Source organism: Plodia interpunctella, chromosome 1, assembly GCF_027563975.2.
Source record: "Plodia interpunctella isolate USDA-ARS_2022_Savannah chromosome 1, ilPloInte3.2, whole genome shotgun sequence".
NCBI lineage: Eukaryota > Metazoa > Arthropoda > Insecta > Lepidoptera > Pyralidae > Plodia > Plodia interpunctella.
This window is the reverse complement of record NC_071294.1, coordinates 1098859-1117737: the sequence shown is the minus strand read 5'-3', so window position 1 is coordinate 1117737 and position 18879 is coordinate 1098859. Positions and strand designations below refer to the sequence as shown.

General features: G+C 34.4%; 3 protein-coding genes across 13 annotated transcripts in view; 2 read left to right on the top strand and 1 right to left on the bottom strand.

Annotated features, from left to right (window-relative positions):
• The window catches only part of Zir (Zizimin-related), a 37669-nt gene extending 33161 nt beyond the window's left edge, over positions 1-4508 (top strand). For 8 of the 9 annotated variants that reach the window (XM_053745728.2, XM_064436981.1, XM_053745739.2 and 5 more), the window contains 6 exons: positions 263-443; positions 1516-1709; positions 2187-2303; positions 2881-2969; positions 3503-3649; positions 4153-4508. In XM_053745728.2, the coding sequence (XP_053601703.1) occupies positions 263-443; positions 1516-1709; positions 2187-2303; positions 2881-2969; positions 3503-3649; positions 4153-4192 (768 nt within the window). In that variant the 3' untranslated portion in view covers positions 4193-4508. The remainder of the gene's footprint in view (positions 1-262; positions 444-1515; positions 1710-2186; positions 2304-2880; positions 2970-3502; positions 3650-4152) is intronic. The other variant, XM_064436990.1, reaches the window with a different exon arrangement.
• A 722-nt stretch (positions 4509-5230) lies between these two features.
• LOC128670297 (chromobox protein homolog 1-like) lies at positions 5231-8479 on the bottom strand. Its single transcript, XM_053745862.1, has 5 exons — positions 8228-8479; positions 7829-7948; positions 6721-6904; positions 6505-6611; positions 5231-6264 (listed from the first exon to the last, which is right to left on the bottom strand). Exons 1-5 carry the CDS (start codon positions 8330-8332, stop codon positions 6208-6210), a joined length of 573 nt encoding a protein of 190 aa, XP_053601837.1. The 5' UTR covers positions 8333-8479; the 3' UTR covers positions 5231-6207.
• Positions 8480-8678: 199 nt separating this feature from the next.
• The window catches only part of NFAT (NFAT nuclear factor), an 87287-nt gene continuing 77086 nt past the window's right edge, over positions 8679-18879 (top strand). For all 3 annotated transcript variants that reach the window (XM_053745838.2, XM_053745821.2, XM_053745812.2), the window contains exon 1: positions 8679-9138. In XM_053745838.2, coding sequence (XP_053601813.1) covers positions 9060-9138 — 79 coding nt within the window. In that variant the 5' untranslated portion in view covers positions 8679-9059. The remainder of the gene's footprint in view (positions 9139-18879) is intronic.

Here is an 18879-nt window from a genome sequence, read left to right as displayed (position 1 = left end):
GGAACAACCACTGCTGAGAAGAAATGCCGAAAGAAACTCATTGGAACAGTGTCGGTCCCTATCATGCCAGATCGGCTTACCATTATTGGTCATAATGATCCTAAAAATATTTTATCTAGATTATACATATATTTACAATTTTCTGACCCTGGCAACTACCCTATTGTCTAGTCCAGTAGCATGAGGAATTAATTGATAAAAATGTGATAGTATCGCTAGTGTACAAACACAGACACAGATAGTTATAGAACACGTGTTGCAGAACTTTTACGGGCAGCGTTTCGGCCCCGAGAACGTGGTGATCATCAAGGACTCCAACAACGTGGAGGCGGCGTCGCTGGAGCCCGACAAGGCGTACATCCAGATCACGTACGTGGAGCCCTACTTCGAGCCGCACGAGCTGCGCAAGCGGCCCACGCACTACGACAGGAACTTCAATATTAGTATGTTTTATCTATAGTTTTTTTCTTTGACGACCTCGGTGACGCAGTGGTAAAGTTCTTGCCACTGAACCGAGAGGTCCCGGGTTCGATCCCCGGTCGGGTCATGATGGAAAATGATCTTTTTCTGATTGGCCCGGGTCTTGGATGTTTATCTATATATGTATTTGTTATAAAATATAGTATCGTTGAGTTAGTATCCCATAACATAAGTCTCGAACTCACTTTGGGGCTAGCTCAATCTGTGTGATTTGTGCTATTATATATTTATTTATTATATTATTTATATTTATTTCTTTCGTAATTTTTTTTCAAGTGAAAACTTCTTACCGGTGTTTTGTGCACTTTTTGTGACACGTGATCTTCTGACCTGAAAATTCGCAAGACGTCAAAAATGCACAACAAGTTTATTTTAATAGATATTGTTGGTGCGGTGTTGTTTTTAATGTTTTAGTGTGAATGCAAGCGAAACGTGAGGAAGTTTTCTCAGAAAAATTCCGAGAAATTTTAGAAAATAATTTTTAGATCAAAGAACGTAATTTTCGAGGACAGATAAACAGATAAAGAGTATCTCTTATCTGCGCGTGTTCTCAAGTGCTTTCGGAGTAGTGACGCTGCGAAGCCCGTGGTCAACATAAAAAAATATTTCAACTATTCTTGGGATTGCTGTTGTTTCTTATCACGTGCCAAGTACCTTAGTCGTCGCTCGCCTCATACGACATCTACGCTTGGATTTGTTGTTACTCTTATTCTGAGGCGGAACCACACGCAATTGTTTCATGTGGCGTGCGTGTGGTCCCGCCTCAGAATAAGAGTAACAACAACATTTTCTGTCCAAAGACCAAGAAATATATATAAACGATGGACGAGTATAACCAAATAGAAAAAGAGATTTCCATAAAACTTTCCGACCCAATCTGGCTAATGTCATACATAGTGGCACATTGAGCCATGCACGTAATGAAGCTCAAACGATGTTAGCGCTCTGTCTCATTTCGTCTCATGAATTTCTTGCTCCTATGAGCGAAACGGAAGATGCGACTGGGTGTATAGCTGTCTCTGTCTACGTTTCCAGAGCGCTTCATGTACGCGACCCCGTTCACAGCCGGCGGCCGCGCGCACGGCGAACTCTCTGAACAGTGTAAACGGAAAACTATACTCACCACAGCACACCACTTTCCGTACGTCAAGACCAGAGTGCCTGTGGTTCAGAGGACACAACTCGTGTTGTCGCCGATAGAGGTCGCCATTGAGGATATTCAAAAAAAGGTAAAACATTTATTTAACATCATTTTATTTTATCATTTTCTAGGGTATCTCAAACTTGACCTGATGATGAATGCACCCAGGATCGGCTCCCGACGAGGGAACTCCTCGACGGTTTACAGCACGCACATGAATTTTTTCGTCACGCGTTGAATGCTATCGAAATCTAGGGATGGGCAAATGGGGAAAAATATCGATATACATATATCGTATCGATATTTTTCATATGTAGGTCAATCGATAAATATTGACTACAAAATATCGATATTTTGATATATCGATATTTTCTGCGCAATAACCCATACATCTACTGTTTTCCTTTCTTTAGAAATTGGATTTGGTCAAATACATGAGCGCACAGCAGAGCTTTAAAAAATATCGATTTTGATACGAATTTGATGTCTGAAAATAAATGAAACGAACGGGAAACGAAATTTCTCTGTCGGCGTTTTTGTAAAAACCTTATTTGTTTATTTACAGATCAACGAGCTGGCAGCGGCGACCAGCCAAGAGCCAGCTGATCCGAAGATGTTGCAGATGGTGGTACAGGGTTGTATTGGTACCACCGTCAATCAAGGACCACTCGAACTCGCTCAAGTATTACTTTAGATTATTTATCATAAACATAAATTCGTCCTCTTAATTTTTAATGCATGTATAAGACCTATATTTGTTAATTGACGTCCTTGGAGAAAAGGCTGCGGTGAAGTTTGTTGCGCCGCTTCTTTTTCACCTGCGCTTTGGAAGCCGGCAGTAGACTTAGTTTAGGTAATTTTTTGACGTCAATAAGTGATGTATATCATCCTAAATTGAATGAAGAATTTTGAATTTTGATTATGAAAAACACCGGTTCACCCTCACGCATCGCTTCTTCTGAAAAATAACCTCCAATAAATAAACTCCAGGTCATTCTTAATATCGTTTCTCATACACATGATATATGCTAACAACTTTTATTGCCCAATATTTCCCTCGACTACGACAATACTGAAAATCTATTGATTCCTCTTGGATAAACTAAGTATATACTTCTTTCTCTAACCAAAATTACTTTTTTCCACAAATTTAATTTATATTGGTTTTTATTGTATTTCACTCCCCATACTTACATTTTTTTTACTTTTACTACCCTCAGATTAGAATGTAAGACATGTTATATGTGTGTGGTGCGCAGGTGTTCCTGGCGCCGGTGGCCGACGGCACGCAGCCCGCGACCAGGCTGACCAACAAACTGCGGCTGGCGTTCAAGGACTTCTCCAAAAAGTAACATTTTTTAACGATAAAAAATACCCTAAAATTTTTACGCCTTACATTTTATATGATTTTTGAAAATGTTATTAACTTAAAATGAAATTTCGTTTTGGAAACGGAAATCAATTTAATCGTAGTACAAATAAGAGCAGGATATTTCTAGATATAAATAAATAAATAATATATATAAAAATGAAAAAATACTATACTATAGTTAAGTACTTTCAAATGTAATATAATAATATGTAAATTATTTCAATTTTTTGATACTAAAAAGTTATCTATACTATTATTATAAAGAGGGAAGCGTTTGTGAGTTTGAGACGGGTAATCTCCGAAACTACCGAACCGATTTCAAAAATTCTTTCACCATTAGAAAGGTACATTATCCAAGATTGCTATAGGCTATATTTTATCGCAAAATTTCCACGGGAGCGAAGCCGCAGGAAACATCTAGTGTAATAATATATACATTTTTATTCACGATTAGAACTGAAGTTTGCGACAGAAATAAAGGCTATTTTTATTTATTTATTGTTTTATAGATGCCACGACGCGTTGCGTAAGAACAAGAACCTGATCGGCAGCGACCAGCGCGAGTACCAGCGCGAGCTGGAGCGCAACTTCCAGCGCTTCACCGACCGCCTCGCGCCGCTCGTGCGCACACAGGTTGGACACGTCGCGCAGCTCAGGTACATCATACGGATTACCTTGTATAGATACCACATTCAAACTAAAAAAAGGAAAATTGTTGTATTTATTACGTGTCTCTCGTGTATGTTAGTCTCTATGTACCTTATGCGCATTTGGAAGCTTATGCGTTAGATACCAGTAACCCTGTATACTATCGACTAACAGTTCGTCGAACTTTGTCGGTTTCGACATACATCGGTATAGCACGACAGGAAGGGAGCCAATTTGGAGAGAGGCACCCTGGCAAGGTGGTGTCAACGCTGTAAATAAGTTTTCTTTGTTTGGCACAACATATGTCTAGGATAGGAGCCTAATAGATTGGAATTTATTGAACTTCCATGTCGGGAAGATAGACTAGATCTAGCTTTGTAGTACTCCTACTCCTGATAATTGGCGCGAACTCTTTGCCCATAGAGATCAAAATTACTTTTCGTAGAAATTCAATCAAGTAGAGGATACCATTTAGTGAAATATTATACATGTTTTACTTATATTTTTTCAGCAATGGCTTGGGCAAACATGACTACAAGTATCAAACATAAATTGAAAAATAAGGAGCGTCTATCTTCGTATAACCCAATACTAAGTACCTACATTACATTAAAATATTTTATGGTATGTGTTTATTATGAATAATCAAATAAGTAAGTTTTATTGATATTTTTGAACAATTATGATTTATCAATTATATATTGGTAAAGACTCTTGTAGCATTTATCATACTGATTTATATTAAGCTGATTAACATTTAGATTTATATCTAGTCTCTATCGTGCTCTCTTTGACATTATTTATATCCATTTAACTAATTTTATTGTCAAAAGTATTATTACTTTTATAACGTTATAAAGTGTACTATCGATACTAAAAATAAATAAGCAATCGATTTTTCTAATCGATAGCCTTCTATCATTTATTCTTTATTATTGTTGTATGTGTATGTATTAATAGTTTTATTTTCAATGTCAACTATAAATAATTTTGATCAATCGATTTTTCGGTAACACTACTCATATTTTAGTTTGATTGCAGAGAGAAAAAAAAATCTCTTTTTGTATGAACGTGTACGTAAGTTATATTTCAAGTACACGTACCTTTTGTGAAGACTGAAAGTGTATGTGATGTGAACAGAATTATTTATATTTTTATGTTCTATGAAAGGATTAAGAAATACTGAAGTATATTTAAAAAGTAAAATGTGTAGCAAAAATACAAAACTTAATTTTAATGGACACAAGCTATGTACGTACCCACATTTAGCAAGCATTTTTTCGTCTGCAATGACCGTGACCATGCAAAACCCACATCAATAAATATAATAACAGCACAGATATAAAAACATCAGAACGAACGGTTTTTTGTCAGACACAAAAATTCGTGATTTTTATTTGGAATTTTACAGTTCTTTTCGAAAACAAATGTTACGGAAGTCGGTAATCAGCAGGTAGTTTGAAAGTGGTGTCTACATGTTTTTTTGCTAGCAAAGGACTCTCAAAAACTCTGAAGAAAATGCTTGAATGATCGCCACGTACCATTGTATAAGGATGTATCAGCATCATGAATACAAATAAAACTTTTAATTCTTGTAAATCTTTTGTTTTTATTTCTCTTTAACTATAATTAAGTATTTGTCTATCGCCATATTATAGAAAATAAACTCGATATGTCGATCGGGACATAAATTAATTATACTCAGGAATTTGCTTGCATTTTCAATCACTCTTGGTCGTTTTCCACATCCATACAGATAGACGGAGATTCAGCGTTATTTTAATCAGTTATTTATCCTGATCTTGATAATTTAGTGTTGCCATACCTACTATACAACTCGGCCAAAATAATAACTGTCGACCTGGCGTCAATGCAGTCCGTTCGTTGCACACTGTGCAAAACAAGGAACGCAAATATCAATATGTAACTGCAACGAATATGCCCGAATGTACTGCAGCAAGGAACGTAACATTTCATATTCGCCAAGTCCAGAGTAATGAGGCCGTGTTACACAAGTGACAGTCTCGTTAATATCTTAGTATGAGAAATAATCATATCACATATCTTTTTAACTCTGTTCATACACTTCAACACATTACTTAATATTATAATTATTCCACTTGTAAGTTGTTATAGTAGGTATATCTATACATTTATTTATCCTTGGTAAATTGATTAAGCACCACAGTATTTGCTTTTAAGGACTGAAAATAAACCCGACAACATGAAGTCTGATTTACTGTTTTTGTGGATAAGAGAATTAATAATTACAAAGAAAATTACGTCACACAATAGAAAAAATAAAATAACATTTTGACCAAGAAAATCTCCAAATGCATTCTATCTAGCACATATTGAATGATAAAATTACATCTCCATTTAAAGTGCCTTGAGAATTTTATCGAACAACTTTTAACAATTAGAAAAATACTGGACTTAATTATAATGCTAATTACCATATCCGTCACTTTGTAAGAAACTCATACACATTAACCAGAGCAGTCTTCACATCTTGCGTAACCAACAAAATTGTCCAGATCTTAAATATATCCTAACCTACACTGTTTCACTCGGATTCTGCTGGGGTGTGCCACGTCAGCCTTTCCTCATAGAATGCAATAACCTGCAATTAATATCAGTATTGCAGATTTTGTAAAAGAGAGCTTTAAAAGAATCAACTCTGTACTCAATTATTCTAAGAAACTCTACAAGAATTTTGTATTGAGTAAAAAAGTTACAAAGTTGAACTAAATTTGCAAAGATATTATAAGTCCCATTGACTACATTATTGTACACATTGCCACAATATAAACACACGCCGTAATAGTCATGTAATACTGATTAGTAAAATTTGTACACTTGCCTGTTGTGGGCATTTCACATTAGCAATTTTAGCTGGAACCAGTTCAGCCTCATCAGAATCTGCCCATTTTATAAGGAACATGAGGTCTCCCGTCGCATCTGAGGCACCTGCAAAAATGTTGTATTATTATAAGTAAAAAGCTTGTATAGAAAATTTAAACTTGTCAAGTAACATATTATGATTTTGTATAATTTAGAAAATAGACTAAGATTATACCAATAATCTTTTCGGCTTTCAACCCCTTGTCAAACCCAGACTTGGTCTTCTCATCCTTGCTTCGTTTCTCTTTGGGCTCTTCCACTGAAGAGACACTTGTGCCTCGACCCTTCCTTGCAGAGCCAGCTTCATCACTCGAATCTCGCACTCGTTTCTTGCCTTTGTCTTCAGGTTTTTTTGATTTCTACATCAATAATAAGATATCTTGAATGCCATATTGTACAAAAAAAAATGTAGGGATGGAAAGAAAAATGGATGGGGAATTTAAAATATAGGGGAAGTTATAAGATTTATTAACCCTTTCACCGCCAGAGTTGGATTAATCCCACCAATGTTATCGTGTCCATTTCGCCTAGGTTGTATATATCTGACAAAATAGCTGTGTTTGTTTTTAGTGGCTTTTCCGACTCGTCATGTTTTATACTGTCTTAAACTTGTTAATATATGAAGATATATTACATAAAGCAATCATTTGTAATGTCGTACACTTTTGGCTTGTATTAAAAAGACATAAAATTAAGTAAGAAGTTAGGTGAAATAACTGATAATATTCTCTTGTAATTGCATAGATGCCAAACGCCCGCGTCGGAAAAATCCGACACTAGTGTCGGGACGTTCTTCAAAGAGTAACATGTAAAAAATATGTACATCAAAGCAGTTCTCTTAATATTGACTTATTCAGAGAACAACAAATAAATTAATTACTAATAAATATTTCTTTACAATAGTTCTATGTAGTTTTATTAAATTCTTTTGAAAATAAGCAAACAAGTTGTCAAATGTCGGCAATTTTTATATTGAGAATTAATAAATCATTAACAATATTCAATGGCTTTACATTCGATTCTTTCTACTACCAAAAGTAAAAAAAAAATTGCCCTGGGTTTAAGCACAGATTGTTAATTAACATCGTGCTGCAACAAATTTCGATATTATTTATCGATATTTAAATAGGTAAATTACACACAACCCTCTTTGTAGTAGGTATTTTTTTCTGTTGTACTGAGCTGGGCGCTGGGGGCACGACAGCTGATAAAATGCCAAGCGGTTAATAGGTTAAACATGGATGTGCGTGAACTTGTAAAATTACACAAATTAATTTACTTACTTCCTTTTCTTTCCTGTTCTCTTCAAATGTCCTGATGAGTTCCTCGCAGTCAAGGTTCTCTTCCGGCTCCCAAGTACTCTCATCCTCCTTGTATCCCTTCCATTTCAGCAAATATTGAACCTAAAAAATATATCTTCATAGAATCATTTAAAAGTTAAATTCTAAAGTTGCAAGTTCCAATGCATTTAGATCAGAATGTACAATAAGGGCGGCTATATGCAAGCCCATCAACAATATATAACCTAATATTGATATAAAAGTAAAAATCTAATATAGTGTAGGTAAAACAAGCTAAACAAACCAAAAAATAAATGAAAATAATGCCAAACAGGTCAAATATAAACAGACATCGGTAAGTTGGTACTTGACGTGGAAAAGCGGTAAGAAAGCTTCGCTAACCTTTCCCTTAACAGTACGCTTATCCAAGACTTTTTCCACAACATATTCTTCTTCACTAGATCCATCACTAGTTTCGCCTTTATCCTTTTTATCTTTCTTTCCCATTTTCAACAAATATACGTTTTAGATATTTTTAACAACAAAACGGCGTTGCGTCCTGCTTCAGTCAGTCAAAATCGCTAAAATAAAATGGCGCGGCGCGGTGTAAAATTCTTTCAATATGGCGGGCGGCGGACAGGACAAACCTAATGTTGCCTGAATTTTCATTCTCAGGAGCAAACAAAAATATTATTTATGGCATCTCATATTTTGACAATGACATTCACAACGTCATTATGACAATTGACATCTGCAGCTATGTTCATACTGATATTTTTTCTCTCGCTGGTTCTCGATATCTCGCAAAGCAATCGAAATGCGTATCAAAACATTCAGCAATTCGCTGCAATTTCACACCAGTTAGTTTGGTCAGTCAGCCTGTTGCTTTGCTTTGATGCTCAGTCGGTGTTATGACTATAATTCTATTGAGCGATTTACTACTCAATTATCCGCGTAAACCCAAAAATAATTGTCTAAAGTGTATCAATGTGTTGAGTGAACCATTCAGTGATACTAAAAAAAGTGAATATTATGGAAACAAGACTACAAGGTAACAACTTGTGTGTCTAGTTGAGTGGTTTCAAATTGACTTTTGACGTCACGCGTAGCAACCAATCAGTTGGCGCGAAGAGAAAAATAACTATTGAAACATAACTCATGTTTTGGTTACATTGTGTATGTTAAAGACGAAAATATGTTAAATGGACCATAAGTGAACGTGAATAACAGAAATATGTTATTAAAATGTACTGCAGACGGGAGGCCGATCAAAGTGAATGGAGCGTCAGGCAGCCAGGGAAGTGGTGCGAGAGGTAAGGTCCGGTACATCAATATTAATTAATTAAGTACCTAAAAATTCACCTTATTTCAATTAATTGTTATCTAAACTTGTAGTAGGTATCTTAGAGATAAACAAATACAAGATCTGCTGTTCTTAGATAAAATGAATGGTGATAACAATTCACCTATTTTATTTAAATAGAAATATGCTAATTGCTTCATTATTAAAATAGCTACAATTACATTTTGAGTTTATGCTGTTTTGCTTTAAGCTACTCCATTATGTCGTTAGTGCCTAATATGCCGTAGTTTTAGTTTTAAAAGTAACGTAAGTATTTGGTAGAAACATTTTCCCTTTTATGCATCAAGTGACCTGAGTCTCTGAAGTTGCTGTCAAGTAGATCCTGAAGAATTTTAGTATCATTGAAACATGTTTAGTAGTAAATATAACTGACAAGGCTGAAAATTAGTTAGAAGATAGAAACGCGAAGAGACAGTTAGAAGAACCGGAAATATTTCTGAGATAAATAATTGAAAGAAAATATTTTTATTTTTCATTGCTTTTTTTAAGACTTCACAAAAATAATTAGGTAGGTAGGTACAATAACGTCAAAATTAACAACAATCATAACTCTTTTATAACGCTATGCTGTTTATCACCATATACATGCATAATAATTATGAAGCGTGTGACAAACTGACTTTAACTGGTTTCTGGCATTTTTGCATATACTTATTGTATATATTTATTGTAATATTGTAATATTATGTACATAGATACTATGTTATTGATTTGCTATAGCATCAACAATGAAAGATGACGGTTACAAAAAAAGCAAATCATCCCAAAAAAATATTTTCCGAAAATTTTGTGTCAATCACTTTCGATCTAAAACTAGCAGGAAAAGTATAGGTGACGAACAATACACATATTTTTCAATATCTGTGGTTGTATCGTGCACCGCCAATACCAAATGAATTTAAACAGGTTATGAACCTAACATAACTAAAATAAAATAACATCAACCAGAGTCTCTAAAGACTGCTACCGTTACAGAAAAACCAGTCGCAAATAAGACCAGCTCAATGCACTCTCACTCACCAATGACATTGCTGCGCAATCTGTGTCGATTGGTCTCATTGATTTAATTGGTCCCTTGTCCAGTTCCAAATTAACTGAACCAGATCATTAGACAGACACACACTTTTCTGGACACTCTTAATACTAAAAATACTAAATCAAACATGTGACATCACATTCCTTACCTTGTCCCATTATCTGGGTCGGCGCAATATCTCTTAACCATGCACAACGCTCCATTTTCTGTTGCACTTCCAAACAATAAATACGTATAGTGCAATTTATAAAATAAATACTCATTTTCTACTCTATATATTCATATTTATATTTTCCTATCGTGATTTAAGAGAGGAGCAATATTTTCTTAGAAACCTTCTTTTCAATATACATGACAACGAATAGATCAGATTCAGTTAGATATCTACGTCTGATAAAATACCCACTACGACTTCTGATACAGTTTAGAAATAAATTACACTTCATCATCGTTCTATGTAGTTATTTTAAGTATCTCTCTGCGATTTTACGTACATTCTATTTTACGACCATAATTTAGGACTTTGGCCGATTATCTATTTATAAATCGGAGATAGACGCAAGTTATGAGGCTTCAAAATTCACTTGTTTGTTTATACAGAGAGTAAATAAATGATCGGTCAATATTATTAGTAGCACATCAAAGCCGAATGGACTGTCTGCTGTGACGGATTAGAGTTCCGGTTCGAATTTGTGACAAACACATTGATCTTTCGCCAGAGGATATCAAGGGCCCAATAACAATGATTTATTTTAATTAAACGTTTAATTTAACACTTTCAATATGTCTGCTGGTGATGGATTAATAACTTAAAAACAAGGCCTCGATGGGCTCCATGCAATAAACATTCGTTCTTCTAAAGTTTTCTAAGTCTGCCTTACTTGGTTTGATCCTTTGGCAAACATTAAAGAAACAAAACAGAACTATGGAAATCTCTTTTTAAGTAAATTTGTAAATCTCTTTTCAAGTGAATTTGTTTGATTAACAAATGTCCTAAGAAATCTTTTGTTTTTGAAAAATATTCTTTCATAGACATACAAATTTTATAACAAAATATTAATAGAAGCAATAAAACATACAGCAACTTAACTAGGTACTAAATAGCTGACTATCTCAAAACAATAACAAAAAGTTGGTATAAAATCTGATTCCCAGATTAATGTCAGGCGAAACAAGAATTACAAAGACTGACATTAAAATCTTGATAGACATTATAAAAATAAAGAAAGCTATTTCCAAACAAGTAACAAGTAAACTTTTTGAGACTATTCTTGTGTTCATACAATAAGGACATTCTGTTTATTATAATATTGCGCATCTTTTTGAGATACCGAGATTTGATCCAACGAATACAACTTTGTCTTATCGGTCGATACAAATTACTCTCCTCACATGCTGTATTGTAACACGAACAAAGCAAATGGGTAGTTTACGCATCGCCGGAGCAGTGAAACAGCAGGAGTTTCTTAAATCAGTCGTATATTTGTCGAGCGACCCGTCAGTTATCTGCGTGTTATCAGGGAGTCGTTCTTTATCAGAGGGTCAGAAGTGGCGCCCGCTCGCTCTGTTTGCGAGAAACGCACGCGCGCATCATATGACCGACAGACTGGCCCGGCACAATACATTCACCTGTTATATTTTTGTTGAGCCATGATTTTGAGGATTTACTTTTTATTTACGCCCGTAGCCGTTATCCGTCTGGTAAAATCACAGTACAAAATGCTCCGGTTTTCTGCTAAGTAAGCAAACACTGTAAACTCAGAATAGATGTTATTACAGTATAGACAATGGTTCATTGACATAGGTAATCTTTCAGACAAATGTAAACCTCCTTCTGTTTTCACATGATAATAAATAAATAAAGACACTTGTTTATTCAAATATTTTGTCTAAAAGCAACCTAAATATATTATTACAAGTAGAAAACAATCAAACATATTTGGATACAATTTGGTAAAATCCAGATGAATATTGAATAACTGTGTTAATTATTGTAAATTTTGTATACAAACACGTAATCATTATATATATTACTCATTATGTAATTAGTTATGTAATGAGTAGCTATTAACAAGATCATCTCTTAAGTAACAATTATTTCCTTAATAGATATAAAAACAATTTATCAAAATTCAAATTCAAAATTCTTTATTCAATTTAGGATGATTTAACATCCCTCTGACAGTTTTTGAGTTTATCGCGTTCATATAGACAGACGCGACACTGTCTTCTATTGATAACGTATTATTTTCTTTCTAACATTGTGATATCTCAAAAAAAAATTCAAAATTCTTTATTCAATTTAGGATGATATACATCACTTATTGACGTCAAAAATTACTTAAACTAAGTCTACTGCCGGCTTCCAAAGCGCAGGTGAAGAAGAAGCGGCGCAACAAACTTCACCGCAGCCTTTTCTCCAAGGACGTCAATTAACAAATATAGGTCTTATACATATATTAAAAATTAGGAGGACGAATTTACATCATTATTAAAAATGTCAAAATTTGAAACCTATCTTCAATAGGTTTTTTAAACTTCGTCGTGTTCATAGAAATATGGTATGGAATTTGATTTAAAAAATCTGTCACAAAAAAGTGCTTTTGAAAATTTAATTTCACACATTTCAACTCATAAAAAACTACAACATATCGCAGTAGACAAAATACCTGCAAGATTTTAACTATAGTTAGAAAGTATCCATAACGTCGTCAGAAAATAATCTCATTAAAAAAACATTACATGTAAAGGAACAAACAAAAAAAACATAATAATATGTACTTATTAACATGTGAAAGTTTTATTTTATAAACAAAATAGCTATACTGCATGCTTGGGCTCCGTTCCTATGGGATTTTGACGGACTGTCTTTTATTTAGAACCAGATGGATTAATTGGCTAAATTTTAACAGGATCTTTTGATTCATTTTAGAATCTATCACGGACAAACACCGTGACACGTGACTTATATGTATAGACAAGATATTACAAATTATGTTCACAGTCCGGCAATCAAATAGATATATTCGTCGCCCTAATTTACTTGATAACGCCAGTTTTATTTACTCATAACAAGTTTGATAGGTATGACGTCCGTGATATTATAACTCAATAGACAAATAGCCGTGCGCATATCCTATCCTCTTAGTGCTACTATCTTACAAATATAAACGCGATTTGGAAGGATACTAACACATTATTTATCCATTTAATACAATAAATGTTTACCAAATCATCATTTTTATTTTAGTTTTCAAAAAGCTTAAAATATAATCGTACAGTTAATTTTATTTTATAGTTTTTTGTTCTTATTATACAAACTACAGTTCGATCCATTTCGTGTAGTAAAAGTGGAAATCGTGAAACAAGCTCATATGACATCACTAGGGCATCGCTGCTGTTGCATAATAACCAAAGCCCAAGAAGGCGACTTAGATGAAATAGAACATTTACATACAACTTCCTGACCCATCTCATACATAGCGATAACTTGGGTGATGAAAAACCCGGCGCATGGTGCTGGACAAAGTCATCAGTTGGAGCACAGGCACTTCTAAGTCCCCGTGCTTCATCCAGGTGGGGAACCTAGGTGAAGCACGGGTATTTAATATAAATAAATAAATAAAATTTTCAATTTTGATCGGCATGTTAAGTACCCATGTAATTGTGTACATTTTCCTCGTCGGAAGCCACTGTCACTGTTGAAATATGGTATCATCGAACCTAATTAAACATATGGAAGGGAAGCCATGATAAGATAGCAATTTAGGTCCGTCGTGAATGAGACGAGTCGATGACCGGTGAAATTGTCCGATACGCCTGGCATTATGTGTGTCACATACACATAATATTTGTTTTGCTTTGGATAATGGATGAGACGACGCAGGTAGGCGAGTGAGTACTTCCGTATTCACTACTTGATATAGGTAACCAAAATTGGGAGAAATTTATTTTATGGCAATACTAATGGAGTTCCGTTTCCACCTTGTGTCCCACATCCGGTCGATTGTCTATCCAAAGAAAAAAAATAATGAATACTTTACTTTTAAAGTATGTTTTGTGACTAAATAATGTAAATCTAGGTATCTCTCTCGATCTGTTATCCCAATTAAGTGTTTGTTAACAAAATAACAATCAATCAATCACTGTTTTATACATTTTCGTCACTTCATAATTTTGAGCGTTCCCAAACTGGACAAGTTAAGATGACAATATGAATAGAATATCAAATTACTAATTATATATGCACCTACCTAGATAGGCAAAGGGTCATAAAATAAACTTTCTATGTAAATAATTAGCTAATTTATAAATATAATAAAACTAACAAACCGGTCCGACTATTTTCTATAGGTTATGATCAGCTATGACGTTAGAAAAAAATGTTTTATTCATATTATTACAAGATGTAAACAAGTTTGTGGTTATTTAAACGATTAGTTTTTTTTTATGTTTGATTAAATTAACGTTCCAATTCATAGAATCGCTGCTTCGATCCGATGGTTAAGGGTTTTTCTATTTATCCAAAACTTGAATCACAACATAAATACTAGAATATAGGGATGCAAGCAAAGTACAATTAGGTACTTATACAGTCTGTGCAGTAAACCGTTGAGGAGTTCCCACATTGCGAGACATTCTTGGGTGCACCATCTAGTCAACACGAAGGGCAACATATTATTATGATTAGCAAATCATATTAATGTGTTGCCCTCCAAACTGAATCTGTTGAAGATATCCTGCTTCATATTTGAGCTGCAATATTCCACCCGATCATCATACATACTTACATACAATTATTGGCGCCATCACTTGTATATTATAAACTTATCCAATAGATAAAATTCTTATAGAAAATCTACATAATCAAGTGATAAAAATAACAAATCGATAAATAATACTTTCTCTACATCATTCCGTCGTGTCGGTTGTCTAAAAGAAAAAAACCCTGATTAAACTGATTAAATATTCATAAAAATGTAAATTATATTTTATCTCCTTCTGTCGAACCATTGTAAAACGCGATATATATATACATTTCACGGACTTCTACTTGCGTATATGTGCAATAGTAAGAGCTGGCATATAGGCTTGATGCCCGCAATTTTTTGTAATAAATTTAAACAAATAAACTACTACCTCGGTGGCGCAGTGATAAAGTGCTTGCCTCTGAATCGAGAGGTCCCGGGTTCGATCCCCGGTCGGGTTATGATGGAAAATGATCTTTTTCTGATTGGCCTGGGTCTTGGATGTTTATCTATATATGTATTTGTTATAAAATATAGTATCGTTGAGTTAGTATCCCATAACACAAGTCTCGAACTTACTTTGGGGCTAGCTCAATCTGTGTGATTTGTCCTTATATATTTACTAGAAGAAATGTCTATAAAAATAAGCTGTTATGTGTGTACATAAATAAGCAAACTACCAAACTTAACGAGGAGATAGAACGAAATGAATAATAAGCGTTTAATACATCTTATGTCTAAGAACGTGACTTTTATCAATTTGTATCTGATACATGATAAGTTGACTACTGACCACGTAGGTTTCACACACGCGACTGTGAGCACTATCACTAAATATGTAGCAATTTTCATCTGTCTGCGTGCGCCTTTAGTTATTTTAAATGCGCGATAGCGTACAACTGTGACGTCTGTGAACTACAAGGTTTACGTGAGCTAGCAAAGCAAATTATCACTTCCTTATGACCGAATCATTTTTGGGATAAAGTACTCTATGTACTAAGTCTCACATTTTCGTCTTCGCGTATGCCCGGTAACATTCGGAGCTGTGACGACCTAAAGCCCAGGGTTAGCGTAAAAAAATTGCCATTAAATTTGACCATGATTTACCTTACAACCAGCCGTCCGTTTGACGTCAACCTCTACGAGAATGGTATTGTTGCCTATCGGCTGTTAAGGCTTTATGTCCCTTAGTCGCCTCGTACGACATCCACGGCAAGATATGAAGTTGTCCTATTTTGGGGCGGAACGACATGCCTTTCTTTATGTATTTCTACATTTACAAGTTTCAATAAATATCAAATTAACCGAAATTTGTCTTAATTAAATTACACGTTGTTAACTTCAACTTTATTTTTCTGTAAATTGAAAAAAGAAAGGGTCTTCAATCAAGTCATAAATTACGTTTAAATATGTAATTGTCTAGTCTTTTTTATATTTTAAACCAAAGACGAAATCGTGTTGCCAATTTATTTCTCAGCCATTATATGGCCTACAAGAAATATAATATTTATTGTAGACCAGGGTTACCTCGTTTAGCTTTCTGAACCAATAAAGAAATATTTATTTATTCTTTTACTTTTACTTACTCTCGTGGGAATTTCTGGATAAAAGTTCTCTATGATTCCAGGTTATATTCTACCCATGTAGCAAATTTCATAATAATACATCCAGAAATGTTGCGTGAAAAAGTAACAAACTTTCGCATTAATAATAGTATAATATACATTACTTAACTCCCATTATTATTGGACAGTCTAAAATGACGCTGGCTTAAGCATGTGCAACCAAAATCAGTTTCCGCAATGTGAAAATCAATAAGGATATTAGCCGTGGTTGCTCTTACACAGCAAAAACATCGTATTTTCTTAAGGTGCATTTACACCAAGCGAGTGTAGGCATTCTATCCCCGCTTTGGCTGTCCAATTAATAGAGTTTTTCCTAATCTAAGCCAATGGCATGCCCAGGCTGGCCACAGGCTATGGGCATTTATTGGTTGGACAGCCAGAGTGGGAATGAGCATTCGTTCGCTTGCTGAAAATCGGCTTTAAGGATTTTTTATAGAGTCGAAGCTGAGCTCCCAAATATCTCAGGTTTAATTATTTAAATATCACAATACAGGTATTTACAATTCTTAATTATTTGACTGACAATAAATTTGATTTATGAATTTCTATCCAGCACGGGCAGTTTATACCAGTTTAGTATGAGGGTAACGTAGTGTGTCGAATTTCAATCTTAATTTTTTAATATCTTGTAACTTTCAGAACTTTGACGCGATTTTGTTCTCGGTACATTTTTGGCGTTCGCTTTATTAATATATCTACTTCTATAAATATGTTATGCGAACAGCGATTATTTTGATATCAATATAATTTCGAGATAAGATTCGATTCGATTCGACAAAAATTTCACGTATCTATTCTCTGAGGCGTCGTCACGCTGAATGTTTCAATTGGCACGTTCTCTTCATATCGTAAAACCGGTTTTATCTGCTTTTGTATCTAAAGTCCTAAACTATTATCAAGTGCTAGAATTCCTTCAGTGGTGAGGAGACATGTCAATTCACAAAAGAGAGTAAACTATAACGATAGACCTAACCTACCCAAGTTTAGGTTAGGTCTATCGTTCAATCTGAATAAAAACCAACCAACGAAAAATTATTGTTGCCGGATACGAAAACAGAAACACCCTAATTATAATTTCCAAACTAATTAACTGCTTTAATATTGAATCAATCATTCTCAATTTATCTTTATCAAGTCCAAAGTTAATTTTGCTAAAATATTATAAAATAGCAAACAACGGTGATTAAGTTTATTACTTAGTAACCAATTAGTATTGGTGCGCCGTCGGGAGTGATGTATCTGTGTATAATTTGATGATTTATTTTCGGCGGGAATGCGGGCATGATGGATCTGTTTTGAATTTGGAACACCCACTAATGCTCTGTCTCTTACTATCTGTGTCTGTTCAAATCTCATCAATTGGAATCAGGAGAGACGTAAGATTTCGCGATACTCATGCGCGGACGCAGTGCTAATCAGCCTTGACCTTGCCAGTTGTTTCAGTATTACGTGAGATTGTGATATCTATTCTATGTAGGGCTGTTTGTTACTTCCTGGTTTTTATCTACTACTACATGCGTAGACGAGAGAGGAGAGACATCGCTGAGAAAAATGTAATGTTAATTTTATAATTAACAACCGTGACAACTTATGTTGTCACGGTGTTAGTCACCATCAAGTGGAGGAAATCTTATAGCACAAGAAGAGAAAAGGGAAAATTGATAAAATTAATTAATTACTGTTACTTTAATTGTTATTGAGCCGACGTCCTCGACTTTTGGACCCATTCAAGAAGGAAGGAAGAAACATTCTTAACTTGGCTTTATGACTCTATTTGATGTATTAGATGTGACACATGCTGACAGACGTCAAAAATTACTTATGGCTAACTCTATTGCTGATATTCAAAGGCATGGAACTAGTAAGTACTTAGTACTTATTAAATCCATGTTCAAAACTCAGGTGATGAAGAAGAAACGTCGCTATAAAGTTATTACAGCAAACCCAAGCAGCACAATTCTCGGCTTTATTCTAACGTCCTGAAATATTTTAGCGCGTTCTACTAATCACTTCAACATCTTGAAAACACACGAATAAGCCCTAGTTTTATTATTAACTATTGCCAGCAGCAATTCTTGAACTTGTTCTTTACACGTTACAATTTAATTTTGACAGTGTGACAGTTTCACATGTTTAAGCAGTCACAAAATTGTAACTTACGCCAACTACTTATACCAATGTGTTATAAAGGTTATTGCTGCTTGGGTAGGTTATTTATTTCAAAACGTAAATTTTACTAATGTATTAAGTAGATAGATATATAGATAAAACATTTATTTGTA

Excerpts from the sequence above, each read along its gene's own strand:
- LOC128670297 (XM_053745862.1), bottom strand. The coding sequence starts at position 8,332 with ATGGGAAAGAAAGATAAAAAGGATAAAGGCGAAACTAGTGATGGATCT. Across the intron at positions 6,612-6,720 it reads GAAAGCCGAAAAGATTATTG|GTGCCTCAGATGCGACGGGA; the intron begins GTATAATCTTAG and ends ACATTTTTGCAG. Across the intron at positions 6,265-6,504 it reads ATGTGAAATGCCCACAACAG|GTTATTGCATTCTATGAGGA; the intron begins GCAAGTGTACAA and ends TATTAATTGCAG.